Source organism: Dioszegia hungarica, assembly GCF_025882075.1.
Source record: "Dioszegia hungarica strain PDD-24b-2 chromosome Unknown MKK02contig_11, whole genome shotgun sequence".
NCBI lineage: Eukaryota > Fungi > Basidiomycota > Tremellomycetes > Tremellales > Bulleribasidiaceae > Dioszegia > Dioszegia hungarica.
The window spans coordinates 631,142-650,424 of NW_026515771.1; the positions used below are offsets into that span (position 1 = coordinate 631,142).

The 19,283-nt window shown below is 58.9% G+C and overlaps 7 protein-coding genes and 1 non-coding gene across 8 annotated transcripts; 2 read left to right on the forward strand and 6 right to left on the reverse strand.

Annotated features, from left to right (window-relative positions):
- Positions 1–35: 35 nt before the first annotated feature.
- On the reverse strand, positions 36–4,085 carry MKK02DRAFT_16485 (enhancer of polycomb-like-domain-containing protein; the record flags this gene model as incomplete). Its single annotated transcript, XM_053085639.1, has 6 exons — positions 36–417; positions 1,345–1,985; positions 2,029–2,856; positions 2,900–3,085; positions 3,128–3,508; positions 3,885–4,085. 6 exons carry the CDS (start codon positions 4,083–4,085, stop codon positions 36–38), a joined length of 2,619 nt encoding a protein of 872 aa, XP_052944590.1.
- Positions 4,086–4,525: 440 nt separating this feature from the next.
- On the reverse strand, positions 4,526–6,334 carry MKK02DRAFT_37689 (uncharacterized protein; the record flags this gene model as incomplete). Its single annotated transcript, XM_053089745.1, has 4 exons — positions 4,526–4,737; positions 4,859–4,994; positions 5,045–5,258; positions 5,310–6,334. The coding sequence occupies 4 exons, from the start codon at positions 6,332–6,334 to the stop codon at positions 4,526–4,528; spliced, it is 1,587 nt and encodes a 528-aa protein (XP_052944591.1).
- Positions 6,335–7,639: 1,305 nt separating this feature from the next.
- MKK02DRAFT_37690 (uncharacterized protein) lies at positions 7,640–9,445 on the forward strand (the record flags this gene model as incomplete). Its single annotated transcript, XM_053089746.1, has 4 exons — positions 7,640–7,844; positions 7,901–8,466; positions 8,516–9,201; positions 9,247–9,445. 4 exons carry the CDS (start codon positions 7,640–7,642, stop codon positions 9,443–9,445), a joined length of 1,656 nt encoding a protein of 551 aa, XP_052944592.1.
- Positions 9,446–9,628: 183 nt separating this feature from the next.
- Positions 9,629–11,235, reverse strand: MKK02DRAFT_16278 (WD40-repeat-containing domain protein; the record flags this gene model as incomplete). The annotated part of the gene is made up of 4 exons (XM_053085603.1): positions 9,629–10,051; positions 10,114–10,199; positions 10,250–10,905; positions 11,021–11,235. 4 exons carry the CDS (start codon positions 11,233–11,235, stop codon positions 9,629–9,631), a joined length of 1,380 nt encoding a protein of 459 aa, XP_052944593.1.
- Positions 11,236–11,495: 260 nt separating this feature from the next.
- MKK02DRAFT_t1 lies at positions 11,496–11,594 on the reverse strand. The gene has a single exon. It is a non-coding gene; the product is annotated as a tRNA-Phe (tRNA).
- Positions 11,595–11,986: 392 nt separating this feature from the next.
- MKK02DRAFT_16499 (uncharacterized protein) lies at positions 11,987–13,196 on the forward strand (the record flags this gene model as incomplete). Its single annotated transcript, XM_053085646.1, has 5 exons — positions 11,987–12,118; positions 12,164–12,326; positions 12,369–12,476; positions 12,521–12,931; positions 12,976–13,196. The coding sequence occupies 5 exons, from the start codon at positions 11,987–11,989 to the stop codon at positions 13,194–13,196; spliced, it is 1,035 nt and encodes a 344-aa protein (XP_052944594.1).
- A 194-nt stretch (positions 13,197–13,390) lies between these two features.
- MKK02DRAFT_37693 (HAD-like domain-containing protein) lies at positions 13,391–14,268 on the reverse strand (the record flags this gene model as incomplete). Its single annotated transcript, XM_053089747.1, has 3 exons — positions 13,391–13,553; positions 13,608–14,071; positions 14,107–14,268. 3 exons carry the CDS (start codon positions 14,266–14,268, stop codon positions 13,391–13,393), a joined length of 789 nt encoding a protein of 262 aa, XP_052944595.1.
- A 245-nt stretch (positions 14,269–14,513) lies between these two features.
- MKK02DRAFT_16245 (uncharacterized protein) lies at positions 14,514–18,306 on the reverse strand (the record flags this gene model as incomplete). The annotated part of the gene is made up of 15 exons (XM_053085598.1): positions 14,514–14,787; positions 14,842–14,884; positions 14,933–15,087; positions 15,135–15,499; positions 15,548–15,652; positions 15,700–15,936; positions 15,980–16,588; positions 16,632–16,860; positions 16,908–17,170; positions 17,215–17,443; positions 17,491–17,547; positions 17,599–17,764; positions 17,814–17,847; positions 17,900–18,066; positions 18,117–18,306. 15 exons carry the CDS (start codon positions 18,304–18,306, stop codon positions 14,514–14,516), a joined length of 3,123 nt encoding a protein of 1,040 aa, XP_052944596.1.
- Positions 18,307–19,283: the final 977 nt, after the last annotated feature.

The window sequence follows — 19,283 nt, forward strand, 5'->3', positions numbered from 1 at the left end:
GCCGAGGTAGGCGCAGACCCAGAAGGAGCGACCAACTACTGCGCCCGTTGAACAATCACCTGCTGTTGTCCCGCCAGCCTCGCTTTCGCGTGGGGTGGGAGTTTGAGTTGGAGGTGGCCGGTGGGGAGGGATGGGCTGGCGGTTTGCGCGGTCGCACCGTTCGCGTTGGCATTGCTGGCAGAGGGGTTCGGGGTGGAGACGTTGTTGGTGTTGATGGTGGGATTAGGTGGAGGGTTGGGGTGGGTGGCCGAGGAAGCACTCGAACTGCTCTGCGACATCGGTACCGCCTGCGCCTGCGCCTGTCCCTGTCCTTGCTGCCCCTGTCCCTGCGCTCCCTGGGCCTGAGCCAGCTGCTGCGCCTGAGCCTGGGCCTGCGCTGCCGCTTGCAACTGCCTTTGCTGCTGCTGCGCCCGCTTGCTATTGACATATGCCTGGGCATTCGGGAATCCCGCCGCCGCCGCCTGCTGATGGATGTCCATCACGCTCTGCCCGCCTGATCCTTGTTGAGCCCCAACACCGCCTCCGCCATTCTGCATTTGCTGCTGCTGCTGCTGCTGAAGCATTTGAACATGCTGCTGCTGCTGTTGCTGCTGCGCATTGTTGGTACTCGCGATCATCGCTGTAAGACTCGCGATATGCGAGTCCGACATGTCCGACCCGGCCATCCCGTTCCCATTGGCGCCATTGGCGATCGGACTAGGCATAGCCATCATCCCCTGCTGCTGCTGCTGCTGCTGCTGCTGCTGCATATTCTGGAAGAGTTGCTGCTGTTGCTGACGAGCAGCAATGATCCGCTGGGTCGTGGCCGCGTCGAGTGGCTGAGACTGACCGGCCGCCCCCATGTTGAGGGGTTTGCCGTTCGGGAGGAGTGGGGTGCCGTTGACCATCTGTGGGGACTGGCCATTGGCTTGCGAAGGGGGGTGGAGGCCGTTGCTGCTGGGCGAGGCAGAAGGGGGTCGGAGGGGAGCTTGGGAAGGGGGAGGCATCGAGCCCGTGGCGATGGCGTTTCCGTTACCGTTCACACCGGATATGTTAGACGCGGTGCGCTTGACGGGCGGACGACCGTTTGGCTGACCCTGGGGCGGTAGCATCTGGGCGTGCTGCACCGGCGTACCGCTCGTCGATCCGTTGGCGGCCATGCGGGATGCCGGAGGGGCCTGGAGGGAGGACGACTGGAGTTCCGGCGTTGACATCGCTGCCAGCTGCTGTTGCTGCTGGATCTGCGCGGCCTGTTGGGCCTGAACAGCCGCCGCATGCTGCTGCTGTTGCTGCATCGCCATTTGCGCCTGCAGCTGATTCTGCATTTGGATCCGGTGCAGGTTCTCCATCTGCTGCTGCTGCAACTGCTGTTGCTGCATTTGCTGCTGCTGCTGCATCTGCTGGCTGAGGAATTGATTGTTGATGGGCGGCCGGATAAAGATGGGCATGGGCGGTAGCTCCCGCGGCTCGTCGATGCTCGCCATAGCCTGCTTGATCGCCGAGGTGTCCGGTTGGAGCTTGGACATGTCGCCCTCGTGTAGCAGGGTGATGCGGTGACGAATGTACTTGGAGTCCATGTCGTCGATGATGATTTGGTCTTGGTCCTCCTCTAGACCCATCCCAACGCCGATAGCGCCCCCGCTGTCCGCATTGTACCGCCACGACTCGTTGAGCCGGCGCCGCTTCAGCGGGCTGCTGGAGGAGTCGTCCGATTCGTCGTCGTCGATCGAGGTAGGACGGCGGCGGGAGGAGCGGGATGAGAGGCTGTCTGGGAAAAGCCACCCCGGGAAGTCCGAGGGGGAGGAAGGAGGGGAGCCGCGGGATCGTTGAGAGACGTGTTGTCGACGATCGAGATGTTGGACCCCGCCACGACCGATCCGTAGCCGGAACGCTGGCGGCCGGGACGACGCATCCCCATTGTGCTCTCTGGCCCATTGGGAATCGAGCGACGTGACGGACCGGAAAGCATGCTCGGCCTGACCTGCTGGAAGGGGCTGATACGACATCTACCTTGTCAGCTTTGTCCATCCCTTGAGAGCTTGAACTTACATCGGTCGCATCGTCCCAATCGTGATCCCTCTCTCGCTTCTGCGCCATCTCCTCGTCCAGCCTCTGCCGCAATACCGACATCCTCGCCTTGAGCTCTTCGGGGGCATACCACCTGGCTCCCGCTCCGTTCCGATCCCCGCCCCTCGACGCCACTTCTTGCATCTTTTCCCTCTTCTCCCTCTCTGCCTCCTTCTCCCGATCCGCCGTCTTTTTACCATGTCGAGGGATATTCGGATGACTCGAATGTAACGCCTGCTGCCCGTTCAGGACAGACATGGAGATACTTCCGCCGTACGTGCTGGACGCGGCGGTGTTGGTTCCATGCGCCATTCGACCGGTGATGATTTCCTCCTCATCCTTCGTGATGCCCAGGCTAGGCCACCTCTTCTTGGTCTCAAACAACTTCCACTTGGCCTCCCACACCTCCCGCTCCGCATCATAAAGCTTCTTCTTCTCCTTTTCACGCATGACCACCATCTCCGCAATCGAATGCGCCGACCGCAACTCATACTGCAATTTTTGCAACTGCTCGACAGAGTAATTGTCGGTACGTCGAGTTTTACGAGTGGCGCGGATATCACGACGCCGGAAACAGACGTATGGGTCGCCATCGTTCGTTTCGTCGTAGTTGAGCTGAGGGCAGATGGAGCGGCCCTTGCGGCGTTCTCGGCGGGATTTCCAATGAGAGTAGATGGAGCGTGCCATGCGGACGAGCGCGGGGGTTTCAGGGAGTGAACGGGGAACCTCGTTGGAGGGGAGGAAGGAGGCGGGGATGGAGGATGAGAAAAGGGACTCGACCGAGGCGAAGGTGGGGAGGATAGAGAGGTCCTGTCGGTCAGCAATGCCGTGCCTCGGTGTGGTCGCTACTCACTGTGTGGAGAGTGGGAACATTATCATCCGTGTACTTTTCCAGTACACCCATGACATACTCAAACGCCTCCTCGGTGATGACCAGGGGTGGTGGTGGTGCCGCCTGTTCCCTCTCCTTCTCCTTATCTTTCCCCTTCCCCCGCCTCTCCCTTCCCGCCGACACCGGCACATTCTCCTTGCCCTCCTTCTCCCTCACCGGACTCGCTCCCGGGTCGGCCCCATTCCCCACACCCCCACTCCCACTGCCTCCCTGCTGCTTCCCGTTGAAATCGGCCAGCCACCGCTCATCCTCGTCGTCCATGCAATACCCGAGTCCGCCCCATCCGCCGGAAGCCTCCTCGACGGTATCGGAGAACCGGATAAAGTTGCTCGGCTCCTGATACCGCTGCGAGGGGGCCTGGTAGAGCCGGACATAGTCCGCGGTGACCGTGAGCCCTGTCGCGTCCGGCGTGGGGATGTGGTAGTTGAGCGCAGCGGGCGGGGCGGTGGAGGAGGAAGCGGCGGCGTTGGCTTGGTCCGACTTGAGGCGGGAGGAGGGGGTAGGAGAGGATGTGGTCGCTTGGGAGTGCAAGAGGGAATGTGAGGAGAGGGCAGCTTGGAGATGATGTTCCTAAGATGTCAGTGAGCGGTCCAACTCCACATTCCGCGAGTCACAACAAAGAAGTTGCCGAAAGGGGAAATTATCGCTCTTCCCCCTCCAGAGCCAGCATTGCATGGGCTCCTATGCACGCCAGACCGCGCATGAGATAGCCCTGCCTCGCCCGTACCCGTGCCTGCCGCCTGATCTCCCATAGCCGAAGCAGAAACAAAGCAAAGACGCGTCAAAGAAGGAAGTACCCGAAAAGCGGCGAAACTCCCTTTCCAGCCACTTTTCCGACCAGGCCCAACAACCGGCCCCTCCCCCTTCTCCCCCTTGTAGCTCGCCAGGCTACTAAGCCAATACCCCCGCATGCATAGGACCAAATGAAAGGCAGGAAGCAACTTACCAGCATCTCCCCACTTTCCACCCCCTTGGCCCCCACATGCTGATGTTTCGGCGCGCTTTCGCCATCCCCATCGGTCCACGAAACGACCTCGGCATGGGCCAGATCGACCTTATCCGACCCCCGGTAAATGAGCAATTTCGACTTGTTGGTGATCCTCCCTGCGCGCCGTGAGGAGGTCACCATCCGGCCGCTGCCTGCCATGGCTGTGGGTGTGTATGTATGGGCGCCTGACCGCCAGCTAAGGCGTCGGCTATGGCTTTCTGGGTGCACCAGAGTGCAGTGCTTGTGTTGTGCTTGACCCGAGCCATTCAACCAATCAGGGTAACCCTCCCTTCTTTCCCTTGTCATTTTTTCGCCACCCAAGCCAAATCTTCAACCAGCCAACTGCGGAATATAAAGTTTTTGCCCTCGGGAAAGATCGGGATTGTGCGAGTGTGGCACTTGAGCAGGCGAGCTCAGCTCTGAGCAGAGTCTCCCAGACTCGTTAGTATACAGCCATGCAACCTATATACAGCCAGACCTCCAGACATCAGCGTGCCGTTACACCTCAGAATAGAGACCTACCATGCATGCAGTATACCTTGCAGCTGTACCCCTGACTGGTCAGCTCCATACCTCCTGCCGACCAATCCTACTCACATCTACCACTTGGTCCGCTTCTTCCACCCCTTCCCTCGCCCATTCTCCATCCGCTTCCACTGCAGATCCCCAAACTTGCGCTTGGCATACTCCCCAACGCCCGTATCTTCCACGACACCTTGGACGAGCTGCGCCGCGGCCTGTACTTTTGTTCCCGAGTCATCGCGTCGTTTCCTAGGGAGGTGGGCGGGGCCGGTTCCATTACGGTACCGATCTGTGGGTCAACTCAGTCCCTGTAGGTCCCATACAGATCGTGCGCAAGAGATGACTAATGGGCCAAGGGGGCAAGTAACTCACAGCGAAGCTCTCGGGCACACGTCCAACCTTCTGCCCACCCTTCATGAACCGCTTTGGGTCCATACTATTCGCCAGCGCCAGAGCCTGGTAATCGCGCTTCATCTGCGGGAGGAGATCTGCGCGCGCCGAAGGCAGAGTCGACCATAGTTCTGACGGGGTGGCCTTCTTGGGTTGCTATAGTATCAGCTGGATTCCCTGTCATCCGGAAAGAGCATTCAGCTCACATTCGCCTTCTCCCGCTTGGTGAGCGGGCGCGCATACTCCCTGTTATCCAGCTCCACCGCCCTCTCTTTGCCTTTCCCGCTCAGACTCGGCGCAGGGTTCCCAGACGCTACCGAGCGAGGCTTGAGACGAGATGGTCCAGCTCGGGCGGTACCGCTGCTTGAGGATACGCGTGAAGGAGCCGGGAGGCCAGGGATGGTCATCTGCGGTATGGGCCTGAATTGTCAGCTCTGCTACTGTGTCGTCAATAGAGCAAGGAGAGCTTACGCATCCACTACATCCTCATCCGCGTCGAGGTGGAGGATATCCTCGTCTCCCATTCCCACTACACCCTCAGCAGGAGCAGGCTTCGCGCGCGAAATGGCAGTCTTCCTCGCTGCAGCCAAGAGCTTCTCCATCCTCTCCTCTTCTGCGTCTTCGTCCTCACTCTCCGACTCTGACTCTGACTCTTCATCCGAAGTGGCGGAGGACGAATCGGAATCATCCGAGTCTGATGCGGAGGAAGTCTCTGACCCAGAGGACGTGTCGCCGGTGGCATCGATCACATCGGCAGCGGGTGAGGCGGACCTGGAGGAAGAGACCGTGGTGGCCGAGGTGTTGAGCAGGGGGAGGTCGAGATCGGCGGATGTAGTGGTTGGAGTGGTCCCGCCAGAGGCAACGACTTGAGGGATGATGGCATCCTCTCCAATGCCCACCTGCTGCTCTTCCAGCATCTCCGGCTCATCTGGTGCAGAATCCGTCTCCGCCTCGCCCTGAGCAGCTGCCTCGAGTGGCAAAAGAGCCGAAGCCTGCTCCCGATCTTCCACCTCCTCCACCTCCTCTTCCTCTTCTTCTTCCTCATCCGTCTCCACTGACGCCTTGCTCTGCATACTCAGCCCACTACTCCTCGGGCCCCTCTTCCCCGCCCTCCCCACCGGAATCTCAACAACAACCTCCGACCTCGCCCTTCCTCTCGGAGACGGCTTCGGCGTCTCACTCCTCAATCTCCCCGATCTGAGCGCTGGGGAATCAAGATTTCCAGAACCGAGTATCTCCTCCGCTTCGGCGATGGCGAGCTCGTCCGCCGTCTGATGGTGGTGCGCCGGGGTGTGGTGCAAAATTTGCTCAGCCTCGTCAAGCATGATTTCGTCTGCCGAGCGATGATGAGCGTGGCTGTGACTGGTGTGGGACGCTTGCGAGGGCGTGTGGGAGAGGGAACGACGGGAGCGGGAGGATGAGGGCTTGGGAGTGGATGATGAGGCGGCGAGTGAAGGGGTGGACGGGCCGGCGGACTGGCGGCGTGTGGTCGGCATCTTTGCTGTACGAGGGCGATCGGTATCCCCCGAGCTGAGGTTTTAGGCTGATGGATATGACAGCTCAGAAGTCTGTGGATCTGTGAGGCTGCTTCGGTGTGTGACTGAGCGGATGATGGTGACAAGATGGTGAGGATGTTGGCCGCTCAAGACACCTCAGTGAGCTTGTGTTGCGCAGAAAATACCACCTCGTCATCCAGCTTAGGTAAGCCGCTGCTCGGACATGGAGTTCCATCTCCCTCCCCCGAGTCTTGCGGCTCCGCGCTCGCGAGCAGCCGAGCAGCTCCGAAGGCACGGCGCCATCGAATTCAGTTTCTATCGCCCTCATCCCTCCGTACCTTACACTTGATCATCACATAAGCCCCATCCTTTGATGTGTGTGGTGAGGAGGACCCCGGCTGCGGCCCTGATTCGAGCTGTGACAGTCTGATGCCGGGGGTCCCGGAAGCTGACATGAGGCTTGGGCTGATCTTGGCGCCCCCCAAAGTCCCGAGCGCAGCGCTGACGCTTTGACCCCAGCCGCTTGGTCCATGGACTTCACTGGGAGTGCCAACGAGATGCATCATCGAGATATCCAGAGCTGATAGCCCTCTAACACAGCCTGCATAGCGACCCGTCTTCCGTCAGCGTCATCAATCGGTCGTACGGGTAAAGCTTTGCGCGGGTCGTCATGCTCGAGATCGGATCTCGCTTGTACAAGGAGGACCCTCTTTTGATATCTACACACCCACACAGATCTAAAACGATTTAATCTGACCCCCCTTGATGTTCTTCGCTTCCCCCTCGCCGTCGTGCCTGAAACACCCAAGCAAAGGGGAAAGACGTCTCTACAATTAACGTTTTACAATCTCCGCCATCTCCGAGCGTGTACTGCAGAATGCTCCGCCTTTCCCGCTCTCACCATATTCTCGGAACACTTATCTCCGGGTATTGCAGATTTTGATGTTGGGGAGGTGACTACCCATCCGCCGTGAGAGGGAAGTCACCATGCTGTCCAGATCCTTGCTGCTCACTCAACATGTTGTGCAGGGCAAGGAGCAATAAGCTAGCGTCGATGTCAGCTCGTCAGATCGATAGGTCGCAGCATCGGGCGCGAGGTTTTCGAAACTCGAAGCGCCCTCGACTAGTATAGAGGGCGAGGATGAAACCCACTTCTTCCCTCAGCGATACCTCTCTTCAACCACCCTCACCTCCACCGCCACATCACCTCCGCGACCCCTTCGCCCACCCCCGACGCGCGCCACCTCCCTCGGTTGGCACCCAAAGTCGACTCACTCCGACCAGGTCAAGCGCCTTCCCGGGACCATGGCCGGCGACATCCCCCTCTTCCTCCCCTCCTCCCCCGCCCCTCCCCACCACGACGGCGACCCTCTCACCACCTCCCTCCCGCTCCACCCCGGAGTCGTCCACCGCTCCGGCACCAAGCGGAAACGGAACGGCGACGACGGGAAGGCAGAGGGCTCGGAGAAGGTAGCTCGGCGGACCCGAGGCCCCAACCGGTCGGGGAGGCGTACATCGGTGAGTCGACCTTTCCTCATTTCACCAGACATGGTGACTGACCCTCAGCGTCCAACCTCGACCGGATGACCGAGGCCGACGGGCCATCGCGATACCCTCAGCCAGCGTGGGCCAGGGCTCCCGCCGGCCAGCGCGTGGTCCATCCTCCGCCCTTCTCCCACCCTCCCCCCGCCGAAGATTCCCCCTCTCCCCCTCCCCATACCGCCCCAGCCCCCCGCCCGGATCCCTCCCTCCCTCCCAAAGCTCGCGGCTCCGGCTCCGTCTTCCGACAGCCGATCGCAGCACCAGCACCTCCTCTCCCCGCCCGCTCAAGACCCAGGGCATCGCGACGAGAGCGTCTGCCGACTCTCGCCACCTCTGCGCTCGGCCTCCCCTCCGTCCCCACCTCGATTCTCCTCCTTCCCCAAGTCCCACCCCGTTCCCATGCCCCACCATCGCCGCCACCGCGCCAACTTCGGACTGTGTCGATCGAGCGCCGAGGAAGCCTCCCCATCTTCTCGGCGACGGACCAGGAGCTCGGGATGTTGGCGGCGGAAGGAGAGGGCGGGTATAGGCTGCTAGCGGAGAGGTCATCTCCCGCTGTCTGGCTTGTACCCGCGGTGCCGACTGTACCGGTAAGTCCCATGATCATTATCCGGGCGGGATTCATGACTGACGCTGCAGGGTCTATACCCCTCATCCTTCCGAGTCTCGCAATACCCGGCACCCACTCACCCCCCACCTCCTTTTCCCCCTCCCCACCTCGTCCTCGACGAGGACTACACCACGGTACTCTCGTACCCATACCAACCGTACCAGCTCCAACCTCATCTTCCCCCGTCCACCTCGATCGGCACAGCCACGATCGACCCACTCCACCTCTCCCTGAAGAACGACGGCCGGACACGCTACGACTCGATCGCGCACGAACCTCCCTCTTCCTCCTTCTTGGGGTCGTATCATCTTCCTCCCGCCCCCTTCACCGCACCACTCATCGGCGGAATCTCCAACACCTCGGCGGTCCCACCTCGGCCGACTTTCCACACCTCTCTTCCCCCTCTTCCCCATCTCGGCAACCACCCCGCCGCTTCTCGCGTCTCGAAGGCAAGCGAATGTCTTTCGAGCAGGTCTATGCTCCCGCCACTTCCGAGCTGGACGGCACCGGACAAGCAAATCCCCTCCCTCGCAGCCGGAGACAACCTCGCAGCTGGAGACAAACTCGGCGGATACTTCTCCCACACCCCCGCTAACTCCTCCATCCCCACCTTCTTCCCCCTACCCCGCTGCTACGCCTCGGAAATCTCGCCAGCGGAAGTAGCGCTTGGTCTAGACGCCAACGCCTTTGGTCCCATCTCCTTCAACGGTTCAAAGTGAGTCTCTCTAATATCAATACTCGTTCTCGGCTGATGCGACAGCTTATTCGGCCCGAGCGAGATGACACCGGTCGATAAGTTCCCGCTCGACTATGGCACCCTCTTCACCGCCTCCGCTCCCCATCCACTCCAGTCATCCGGTATACCGAGCTGGATGACTACCCCTTCTTTCGCCGATCCGCCATGGGCTTCCGACGGCGGTACCAAGCATCCACCACCCCCATCCTTCCCACCTTCCTGATGCCCCAAGGTCCTCCCTCTCCTGCGATTCCGCCATCCCGCCGTCCCTTACCCGCCAATAACTTTCGCCGTCCTGCATCAGAGAATTGTATTGATAGAACCCAGTCAACACGCATCCTGGTATCGTCATCCGCGTAGCAGTTTGTAATCTGTACTCGTAGAGTTATGCATCAAGTCGAACGTATCAGCCCCCGCCTTCCACTCTAGTAAAGTCCATCAACTCCCACAGCGCGACCCGCCTATCTTTCCCTCCCGAAACGAACCACCTCTCCTTCCCTCCCCCTCGTCCCCCTGGCCCATCGTCGTCATCACTGTCCTCCTCCCCCAGCTCAATCGTACTAGGGTCCGGCAGCACCTCCGCCTCCCCCGTCTCCTCCTCCGCTCCCTGGGGAAAGGCCAAGCACTGCACCGTCTCGCGATGATATCCCAGCGTCCCGAGTGGCTTGCCCGATGCAGCTGAGAAGAGGCGGACTTTGCCGTCCCATCCACCTACTGCAAGGATGGTGTCGGACGAGGAGATTGCGAGGGACGCATTGCCGATTTGTTTGGTAGAGAAGGAGGTGACAAGATTCTGGGAGGAGGGGTCTGTGAGCGCCTGAAGGGTCAGCTTTTCTCTAGCCCGCCTGATCCCGCTGTGCCCGCCGGCAGAGGAAAGGGAGCGTAACTTACTCGCGCCATATCGTATTTCACCAGCAGATGGTCCGCCGAGACGGTATACGCATACCTCGCATCAGACGAAACAGCCATAGCCATCACTGTCGAGTCAGCTCCGACTCTGCCCTGGTATTAGCCATGTCAAGCGTACCAGCCTCATTATGCCCCTTCCCACTCCACATGACCTCCCATCCCCGCTTCCCCACCTGCCCGCTCCCATCTGAGAATGCGCGCCAGCTTTCCTCTCCTCCCTCGGTTGAGCCGGTATCCACTGGCATGCCCCACATGTCCACCCGTCCATCCTCGTATCCCAGCACAAGCACCAGCTTTCCCTGCTCCCTATCTCCGTGCTTTGACGACGACGATGCCATGGCCGCTTCCAAGCGTAAGAAGCGCAGATGAAGGGACATGATCAACCCCGAGCGCGTCGCGTCCGCCGGACCCGCCTTGGCCTTGCCCTTCTGGTTGGCTTTGGGCGTATTCACCCCCGCGTGTAGTCGGCGCATCGACGGTAAGTGGTAGATGTCCGCGAGCTCTGTATCGAGAAGGTTTGGGACTGCTAGGAGAGCTTCCGCCTCTCCGTCTCCTTTTGCCCGTGCACCGGCCGAGCTCGACCCCGACGAAGCCGGAACGGATGTCGAGACGGGGATGGGGAGCAAGGTGAATCCGCAGAAGTTGAGCGAGTTGACACTGAGGGATTTCCATATCTCCAGGCCGGACCCGGAGGTGGGTGCGCCATTCAGCTGTCCCGCTCGCCGGACAAGGGGGAGGCGGTCGTATATGTGGATGAGGTTGTCTCGGCCATGACTATCTTGCGTTGATCAGCTTGGTCCGCCTTCCTCCTTCCTTTCTCCTCTTCGAGATCTGTCCGCGACCTTCCATCTCGGCACAAAAAGGTTTTGGATGTGAAAGAGGTACTGACGTGATAAGACGCCCGTCCCACTCGCCCACACCCAACACGCCCCCTTCGTGCGCTTTCCAAAAGAGTATAGACCGCCGCGTTCGGAGATCCGTGATGGAAACGAATCCGTCCTGGCCTCCCGAGTAAAGAAGGGTGTTGCCGCCACCAAAAGCGATGGACGCCAGAGAAGCGGAGTGGGTCCGGAGGACGTGGAAGGGGTCGGGCGGGGGTGGCATCGTGAGCGAAAGTGAGGGTATGGACAACGGAGGAATGAGGTGTTGCTGGTTAGCATGAATGAATTGCCCCGTGGCGATTACGGCATGCTTTACGGCATACATCTTGGGTGGCGAACGAGTGTGGCGAAACATAGTCGAAACATCCGTCAAAACCCCAGATCTGATCTAATCATGCCGCCTCGCCTTGCCTTGCTTGAGCTGCAATGATCTCTTGACATGCAAGCGAAGCCAAAAAGGGTGGAGACCAGCAGCAAAAAAGCTGGTTCCACTCGGGGTCGAACCAAGGACCTTTCGAACTCGCAGTAAGCGAAAAGACTGGAAACTTCAGTCGAATGCTCTCCCAACTGAGCTATAGAACCGCAGCGACGAGTATTACGTAATGCACAAGGATTCATGCCTGCCTATTCACTATAGAAAGCGTAGTCTGATAGCGCGGCTCTCGCTGGGAAGATCTTCGGATAGACCTCGGAGTAATGACGCTACAATATCAGATTCCCCTTCCGGCAGAATATTCTAATGAAACCCTCGCTTCATTACAAAAACTGTTTTTCCGCTCCCCCACTCCCGCACGAAAGCCCCGCTGAGAGCCGGCCTCCGCCCGGATAAACCGTGTGGGGGGCAAGGCGCCGGATGGACCGGTCGGGCGAACGAGCCTTGGTGCGATATAAGAGCAGCGACCCCATTTGCTCCGCCCCCTCCGCCCGACAACTTTTACATCTCCCTACGCAGTCATACACCACCTATCGCCACTATGCCCATCAACACCGAGACCCAGACCCTTCCGGTCCCCCTCTACACCAATCCCAAGAAGGGCTCCCTCCGTCTTCGTGGTAACCACGTCGAGCCAAGCGCCGAGGCTTTCCCCGAGCTCGACACCAAGGGCGTAAGTCGCCACTGCTACCTTGAAGGCCCATCGCTGACAACTCAGTACACCGTTGTCAAGAATGTCATTTCCGCCGAGAAGGCTGCCGGCTACGTCGACCGCATGTACAACTGGCTCGAGGGCTTTGGCAACGGGTTCAAGAAGGACGACCGGTCCACTTGGCGCGTAGATAAGCTCCCTTACTTCTCCAAGGGTGGTCTTTACAACCGTAAGTCGTTTGATCTGCCTTTCGCACTTTGCTGATAACCAGGACACTGCGCTGGTCAGGAGCAGGTCGCTTGGGACATCCGATCCGAGCCCGCTCTCATCGAGGTCTTTGCCAAGATCTGGAACACTGAGGAACTCCTCTGCTCCGTCGGTATGTCCCTTGCTCCGCATCCCATTGGCGGAGCTGACGTACAGATGGCATGAACATCTCCCTCCCCCTTCCCGCCGAGGACCTCGAGGGCGACCGTGGATCCGCTTGGCCCCACGTCGACCAATCCCCTAACCGTCGCTTCAAGCACTGCGTCCAGGGCATCATGAATCTCGCTGAGAACGGTCCCAACGACGGCGGTCTCATGGTCCTAGAGGGCTCCCTTCCACTCTACAACGAGTACTTTGAGACTCACGAGAAGGAGTTCATGCCCAAGGAGGGCTGGACATGGCGGGATTCCTACCACTTTGCGGCCGAGGGTCAGCTCCAGTGGTTCTACGACCGCGGGTGCACCTGGAAGAAGGTCGAGGCTGGACCTGGTGATGTCATCCTCTGGGACTCGAGGTGTATCCACTACGGTGCCGCTGCCCGGGGTGACCAACCGCGAGTAGCAACTTGTAAGTCATTCTTGTTCCGACAAGGTCTTTTACTGATTTTGCAGATGTTTGCTACAAGCCCGCCGCCGACATTGAGCCCGAGATGCTCGACCTTCGCAAGAAGATGATGGCCGAGGGTCACCTCACTTCGCACGACCCCCTCCTCTTCCGCTTGACCGGTTCCAAGATCTTCCCCAAGGAGCGCGATGACGAGCGAACTGAGGTCACCAAGCCCGCCGTCCTCTCCGACCGGGCCTTGCAGCTTGCGGGTGTCAAGGCATACTAGATGGAGAAGGTTCAAGCTGTATCGAAATAGGGTGCGGGTGTAGCCAAGTTTGGTCTGGTCTTTTTGCCAGTTGTATTAATCTAGATTTTGATCGTAGTATGCACTTGCTGGATTTGGATTGACCGAGGCCTGCTCTTTTTCTTCACAGGACTCGTCATACATGATATTAAAGTGATGCACAATTCTCGTCGCAGCTAAGCCGGCCTACTCTCCAGTATCTCACTAATCACCTTCTCCAGATCTGCACCCACGACGTCTGGCTTGCCTCCGTAAAGACCCCAGTATTGGTCGGTGAGCGACTTGCGATCTGCCTCCCCGATTGGAGGCTGCTCGCATAGCACGAGTCCGGTCTTGAATCTGGACTGTCAGCTCGTCCTTCCTCCTCAAGTCCCCGTAGCGAGCTCAACACACCCATTGTACCTCGCAGCGGCAAGGTCCCAGGTGTGGCAGGCGACAAACCACCTGTCCCCCTGATCCTTCACGCCCCCTTCCTCGAAGCACACCTGGTGCGCGCGGGCGTAGACCCTCGCATCCGGCTTGGCTGCACCCACATCATCGCAGCTCGCTACCCGGTCGACCAGCTTCTCCAACCCCGCATTCTTGACGTATCCGCGCGTAGTGGCTTCCGAGCCGTTGGTGACGAGGATGACCTTGGCGCCCGCCTCATGTAGCTTTGTCCAGGCCTCAACGAGCCCAGGAGCGGGGCTGAGGGATGTGAGTGTGGACGTGATCTTGTCGAGCGAGGGGAGGGAAGTGGACGTGAGGGACACATCGGTGGGGTGGGTAGAGGTGAGCGCGTATGTGAGTGCTCGGGGAAGAGTGAGCTTGAGGATCTGTGCGATGGGCGGAGGGGGCGCAGAGATCACCGAGAGCATCTGGACATAAGTATCAGCCTATCAGATAGACATACGGTAAAGTCTCGCTGGGCAGAGTGGAACCAGTCCAGCACGACTGAGCGAGGTCCAGAACCAGCAGCGCGGAGCTGTTCACCCATCACTTCCTCCATAGCGTCGACGAGCGGCTCGAGGGAGAAGCATGTCTGTAAGACATCAAAGCAGACTGTGAGGACCATGGCTTGCAGATCGTACGGTGATTGTGGGTGGGAGAAGGTACAATATCAAGATTCAACTACTGGATACAGTACTTGACTAGCGAAGAGACGGCAAGATGCAGCTGACCTGTCGGCAACGTCATTTGCCGACTTCGCTTCCCGTTAGCCGGCTTCTGCTGATCAATGCAGCACAAGATGTCACATTCGACAGATACAACGCATCCGACAGTTCAAGCAGAAGTATGTACAACAGGCCAAGATACCCCTTACATCCCATGCACGATCCCCATTGACGCAAGACCAGACGGTCTCGGCTGAGGGGCCTGACCCGAGACTGACGGCCTCCTCGACCCCGGCAGGAGCGAGTTCCTCCTTGAGCCCGGTCTCGATGCTGTGCCCGTGGCCGAGTTGCGCCTCGAAGAATGAGCTGCCGAGTCTCGCCTGTTGCCCAGGAGACCGGTAGCGGAAGCGTAGGATAGTTGAGAACGGCATGACTCGCAGTACCGTTTTTCCATGGTCTCGACGTAGACTGCGTGGGTGCTGCCAAGTCAGCTTGACATCCGACGCCGCAGGTAAGCAGGGGTGTAGACTCACCCGCAGAAAGCGCCGCCACAACCACCGCAGTGTCTTCTGGGTTCTGATAGATTAGCTCTGGTGATGGGCGAGCATGGCACGAGCAACTAACCGAGCAAACCAAAGTGTCGCCCACAGCGCTCCGCCATGCAGGTATGAACCTGATGATCTGGGACATGCCGAGCATGGCCTTCGGGCAGAGTCCATTGATACAGCAGATGCTTGTTGCTACCCTCTGCAGGCTCAAAGGCGGCATAGAGGGTCTCGCTGGGACATCAGCAATGAACCCTCATCCAAGTCAAAACTCGACTCACCCGACAAACTTGACCATCGTACAATCTCCACCCAATTGTTCGTCTGACCGGCTCAGCCGTCCCTGTTCAACAAGCGTCCACGGCTTGACATCCTCGCCCTCGAAGATCCTCGCTCCGGGCACGCAGCGATACAGAGCAAGCTCGGATCCTATGCCGATGACGAAGAGCGCGCCAAAGCGGAGGAACTCGCGCTTGAGGAAGGTGATCCCGCCGGTGTACTCTGGCAGGGGCGGAGCGGGCTCGTCGCTAGTGAGACCGAAAGAGAATCGCGGGAGCGCGTTGTCTTCGACCCATGTGGAAGCGATGGGGTAGCCGTTGAGCGAGTAGAGGTAGATGTGGTGTGCGGTCGCCAGTGCAATCATACCCTGTGTGATCAGCAATGTGAGCAGCAGGAGCTAGAAGCTGGTACTTACGTCGCTCTCGTGCACGCTAGCGAATTTGATTGACTCATGCCGAGGAAGCTGTATCGTGCGGATATATCGCAGCCGATTCATATCCCACACTGTAGCGGATCCGTCCTGTCTCCGTTAGTCCAGTCGCCACCCAGTCGAGGGACAATGCTCACATCGCAGGCAGCAACAACCATACTCCAGCCCTTACTCGCTGTGACGTACGTCACCTTCCCCGTCGTTCCCCTCAGCGTTGCTTCCCGATGCATCGCGACATCCCCCTTCTTTGCGCCAAAGCCTTTTATGGTCAATCGCCAGGCGGTGATGGTGCTGAGCGTCGAGACGGTGATGAGCAGTGTGGGGTTGGCGAAGACGGCGAACTTCACGTCGATCCCTTCCACGACATAGACCACCTAGAATTTCAGCTGACATCGCCGCTCCAATCGACCAACTCACCCTCGCGAGCGATGCTTCTTGATAGTATACTCTTATAGAGTCGTCTGCAAATCCGTACTGGACCGACAAGAAGTGATGTCCCGGCACGGGCAGTTTCGAACTCTGCAAAGGTGCGGGCTTTTGCTCGTCCGTCCCTCCCAGCGCGTAGACGTCGTAGATGGGCGTCGTCGACTCGGCGATGGGATTGATACTTCGCATGAGCAGCTCCCATTGCTCTGCCACTCCAAATCTTTGACCAATCGGTAGTTCCGATTTGGGACTGACAAAGCGGGACGGGTGCGACGTCTTGAAGATCTGGACGGGTGTCTGACCAAAGTTGTGGATGATGGCTGTAGAAGCAGCCTTTTCGCTCTCATCCGACATGCGCTCGAGATCGACCGCACCGCGATAGGAGAGGGGATGGAAGCAATTGAAGGAGGCAGGGTCGCGTTGTTTGTAGCCGAATGTAAGGTCGATCCAGGCTGCCAAGTGGCGGGAGACGGCGTCAGACTCGAGGGCTTCTCGGTGCCGGTGGATGAAGAGCAGTGGGTCGCCGAGCGCCCAAGGGGGCAAAGCGACATTGTCGACGACTTCGCCCGTTCCTTGCTTCTTACCAAAGTCGTGGTGATTCTGCTGGTCAGCTCCTGCCATTGTAGATAGCAGTTTGGCTTACTATGTTCAGGAGGAACGCAGGGGTATAGTAGAACTCCGGCACGAGCTCCCTCACATCCCCTCGATTATCTGAGGAAGCAGAGTCCCACGCCCGCGGTATGCTCGAGAACAAGCGGTCCGCGAGGTCAAAGTTGCCGCCTTGGAGCGCGAGGAAGATCTCGGTGAAGGGCGACATGCGGATCATGAAGCCGCACACGATCATCGACGAGCTGTAGTGCGTCCCGTAGTGGCTGGAGAATGAGCTTTGTCTGGCTTCCTTGCGCCTCGGTTAGCTTACAATGGCTTCTCGCCGACTCCCTCTGTCGCGCTGTATCTCTCTTCGGCCGCTTCTTTCCTAGCTGGCGTGAGGGCTCCCATCGGTAATGTCAGATTCCGGAACGTCCCTTCCTTATCGAAGTCAAGGTGTGTCGAGGTATAGTCCGACAATACCCATGGAAACACTGGGTACTGGGTGACATCTGAAGTCAGCTTGGCCCGAGTCTTGCACGTACCATTCGGTGTTCGATTAGCGTGCTGATTCAGAAGCTGCAGATACGCAAACTGCGTTGTCAGCTCCATACAATCTCACAACTCGGCTGACTCACGTTAGATATCTCCCTCGACTGCCACTTCTTGGTGATGATCGCAAGTTGCTGCTCCGCCTTGTCTGTCGCCCTCGCCACGGTGTCCAGCACAAAATTGCCGATGACTGAGCGGGAGATGGCATCTCGCTGCTCATCCTTTGACTGCAACTTGTTGACTACCATGTGTCGCTCTCGCTGGTCCTTGCAGACGACCAGGAAATTCCGCTTATCCGAGAAGTATAGCTCCAAGCTGCAGGATCAGCGCTAATCTCCATTCTCAAGGCGGTTGTCACTGACGCAACGTCTCGAAACAGGAAAGCTCGCTTATTGCACTCAACGATCTCGTTGTACGACCTATGCTGTGAGCTATAGGTCTTTGCAACTCTCCAAATTCTGCTAGCTCACCATCTGAGACTCAGCTGGTCAGCCGGATCAAGCTCCACCAACGTCCCAGATGGGATAGACAGGATGTCTTTCGGCGCGTCCTTGGCATCGATGACCTCCCCCTCAGCAGTGTAGACCAGGCTGTCGATGAGGTACATGTTCTTGCGACCGAAAATGAGAAGACCAGCTATCCGATCAGCCCAGTCCAGGGATTGCGAGTTGAAGCAGCCACTTACGACATGCGTCAACGCCGACGATCCGAACGATGTTCTGCAAGGTCAGCAAGGCCCTCTCTAGACCATATCGACAGTCGTGCACGCACGTGTGCCTGCTCAACCACATCACCAGCTTGCAGAGTCTTGGCTATCCGACGCATCTTATCATCCCTCGCCTCCTCGATCTCGACGAACGAATCATCATCGGCAGGTTCGAGCGGAGTGACCGTGGTAGACGGCTCAGCCTCGATTCCAGCAAGAGTAGGCGCAGGTTCTATGGTGCGTCAGCTCTCGCTCTTCTCAATGGAGGAAGCGCTAGCTCACCTCCTTCCTCGGCGATACTAGCCGCATCACCTAGAGCAAGCGCAAATGGATCCTCCCACGGCGCCAGATTGATCCTCGAAACCGCCGAGGACAGCTCGTCCACTGCCGGTATCGCATCCCTGATTCTCGCTCTGGTCCTGGACAGTCCCGCCTCCGAAGCAGCATTGACTCGTTCGAGCCGGTTGCGCATTCGGAGGGGACCTTCGCTGCCGTCCAGCCGCCAGAGGACGGGCTGGTCGTCGACGGGCCAGAGTCCATTTTCCTGCCAGAGCTGAGCGGCCTGTTTGGGCCAGTCTTGCTGTCCAACGCGACGCCAATGTTCTTTCCTTTTCGCATCAGCCGACTACCCTGACCCAAGCGGAGAGGTGACTTACCGCTCCAACGTCATCTTGGCGTGAGCCTGCAGATCCGTCTGAATGATGATGGTCTTCCAAGCGGCATTCTTGTCCTTCCCACCTTCCAGCACAGACTCGCCCGTCAAGGTCCGCGTGAGCGGGATTCGCTTCTCAAATGTCCCGCGGAGACGACCAAGAGCAGCCTCTGTGGAAGGACGCCGACGAAGGGGGTCGAATCCAGAAGGAGAGGGGCCCATCCGACTAAGGCTGGTTATCGACGAACCAAAGTACCCGGCTGATGATGGCCGTGCAGCGGGCGTAGAGGTACTCGAGCTGAGAAGTACGGGCGAGGCGATTTGGGGCGACGCAGCAGACATCGCCATGGTGAGTTGTTCTCGAACGAGGGTCATCTGCCAAGGTCAGTCTCAGCTCTACTCGTGCCAGAAGCGGTAAAACATACCTGCTCGATAAGCGCATTGGGTAGCTTGGATTTGGCAAGTTCAAGGATGGCAGATAGCCAGTCTGCACACGCCCTCCGCTGACCCAGGGCGTTACCCCGACCACTGGAAGCTGAAACAGCAGCGAAGTCGGCAAAATACGGCAGCATCGCTTCGGCCCGCTTGGTTGATATACCTCGCCGAAAGGCAGCCGAGTCACGATATAGTGCCGTCATGCTCGTCAAGAGGGATCGTAGTCTATCATCTTCCTCCTTGCTGACGTCGGCTGAATAGTCAGCTACGGTCTCTTGAACATCCGAATGTACTCACTGGTATTGATAGCGGTAATGGTCATCGAGCGGACGGAGGTGATCGTCCCTGATCTCGTCCGTCCG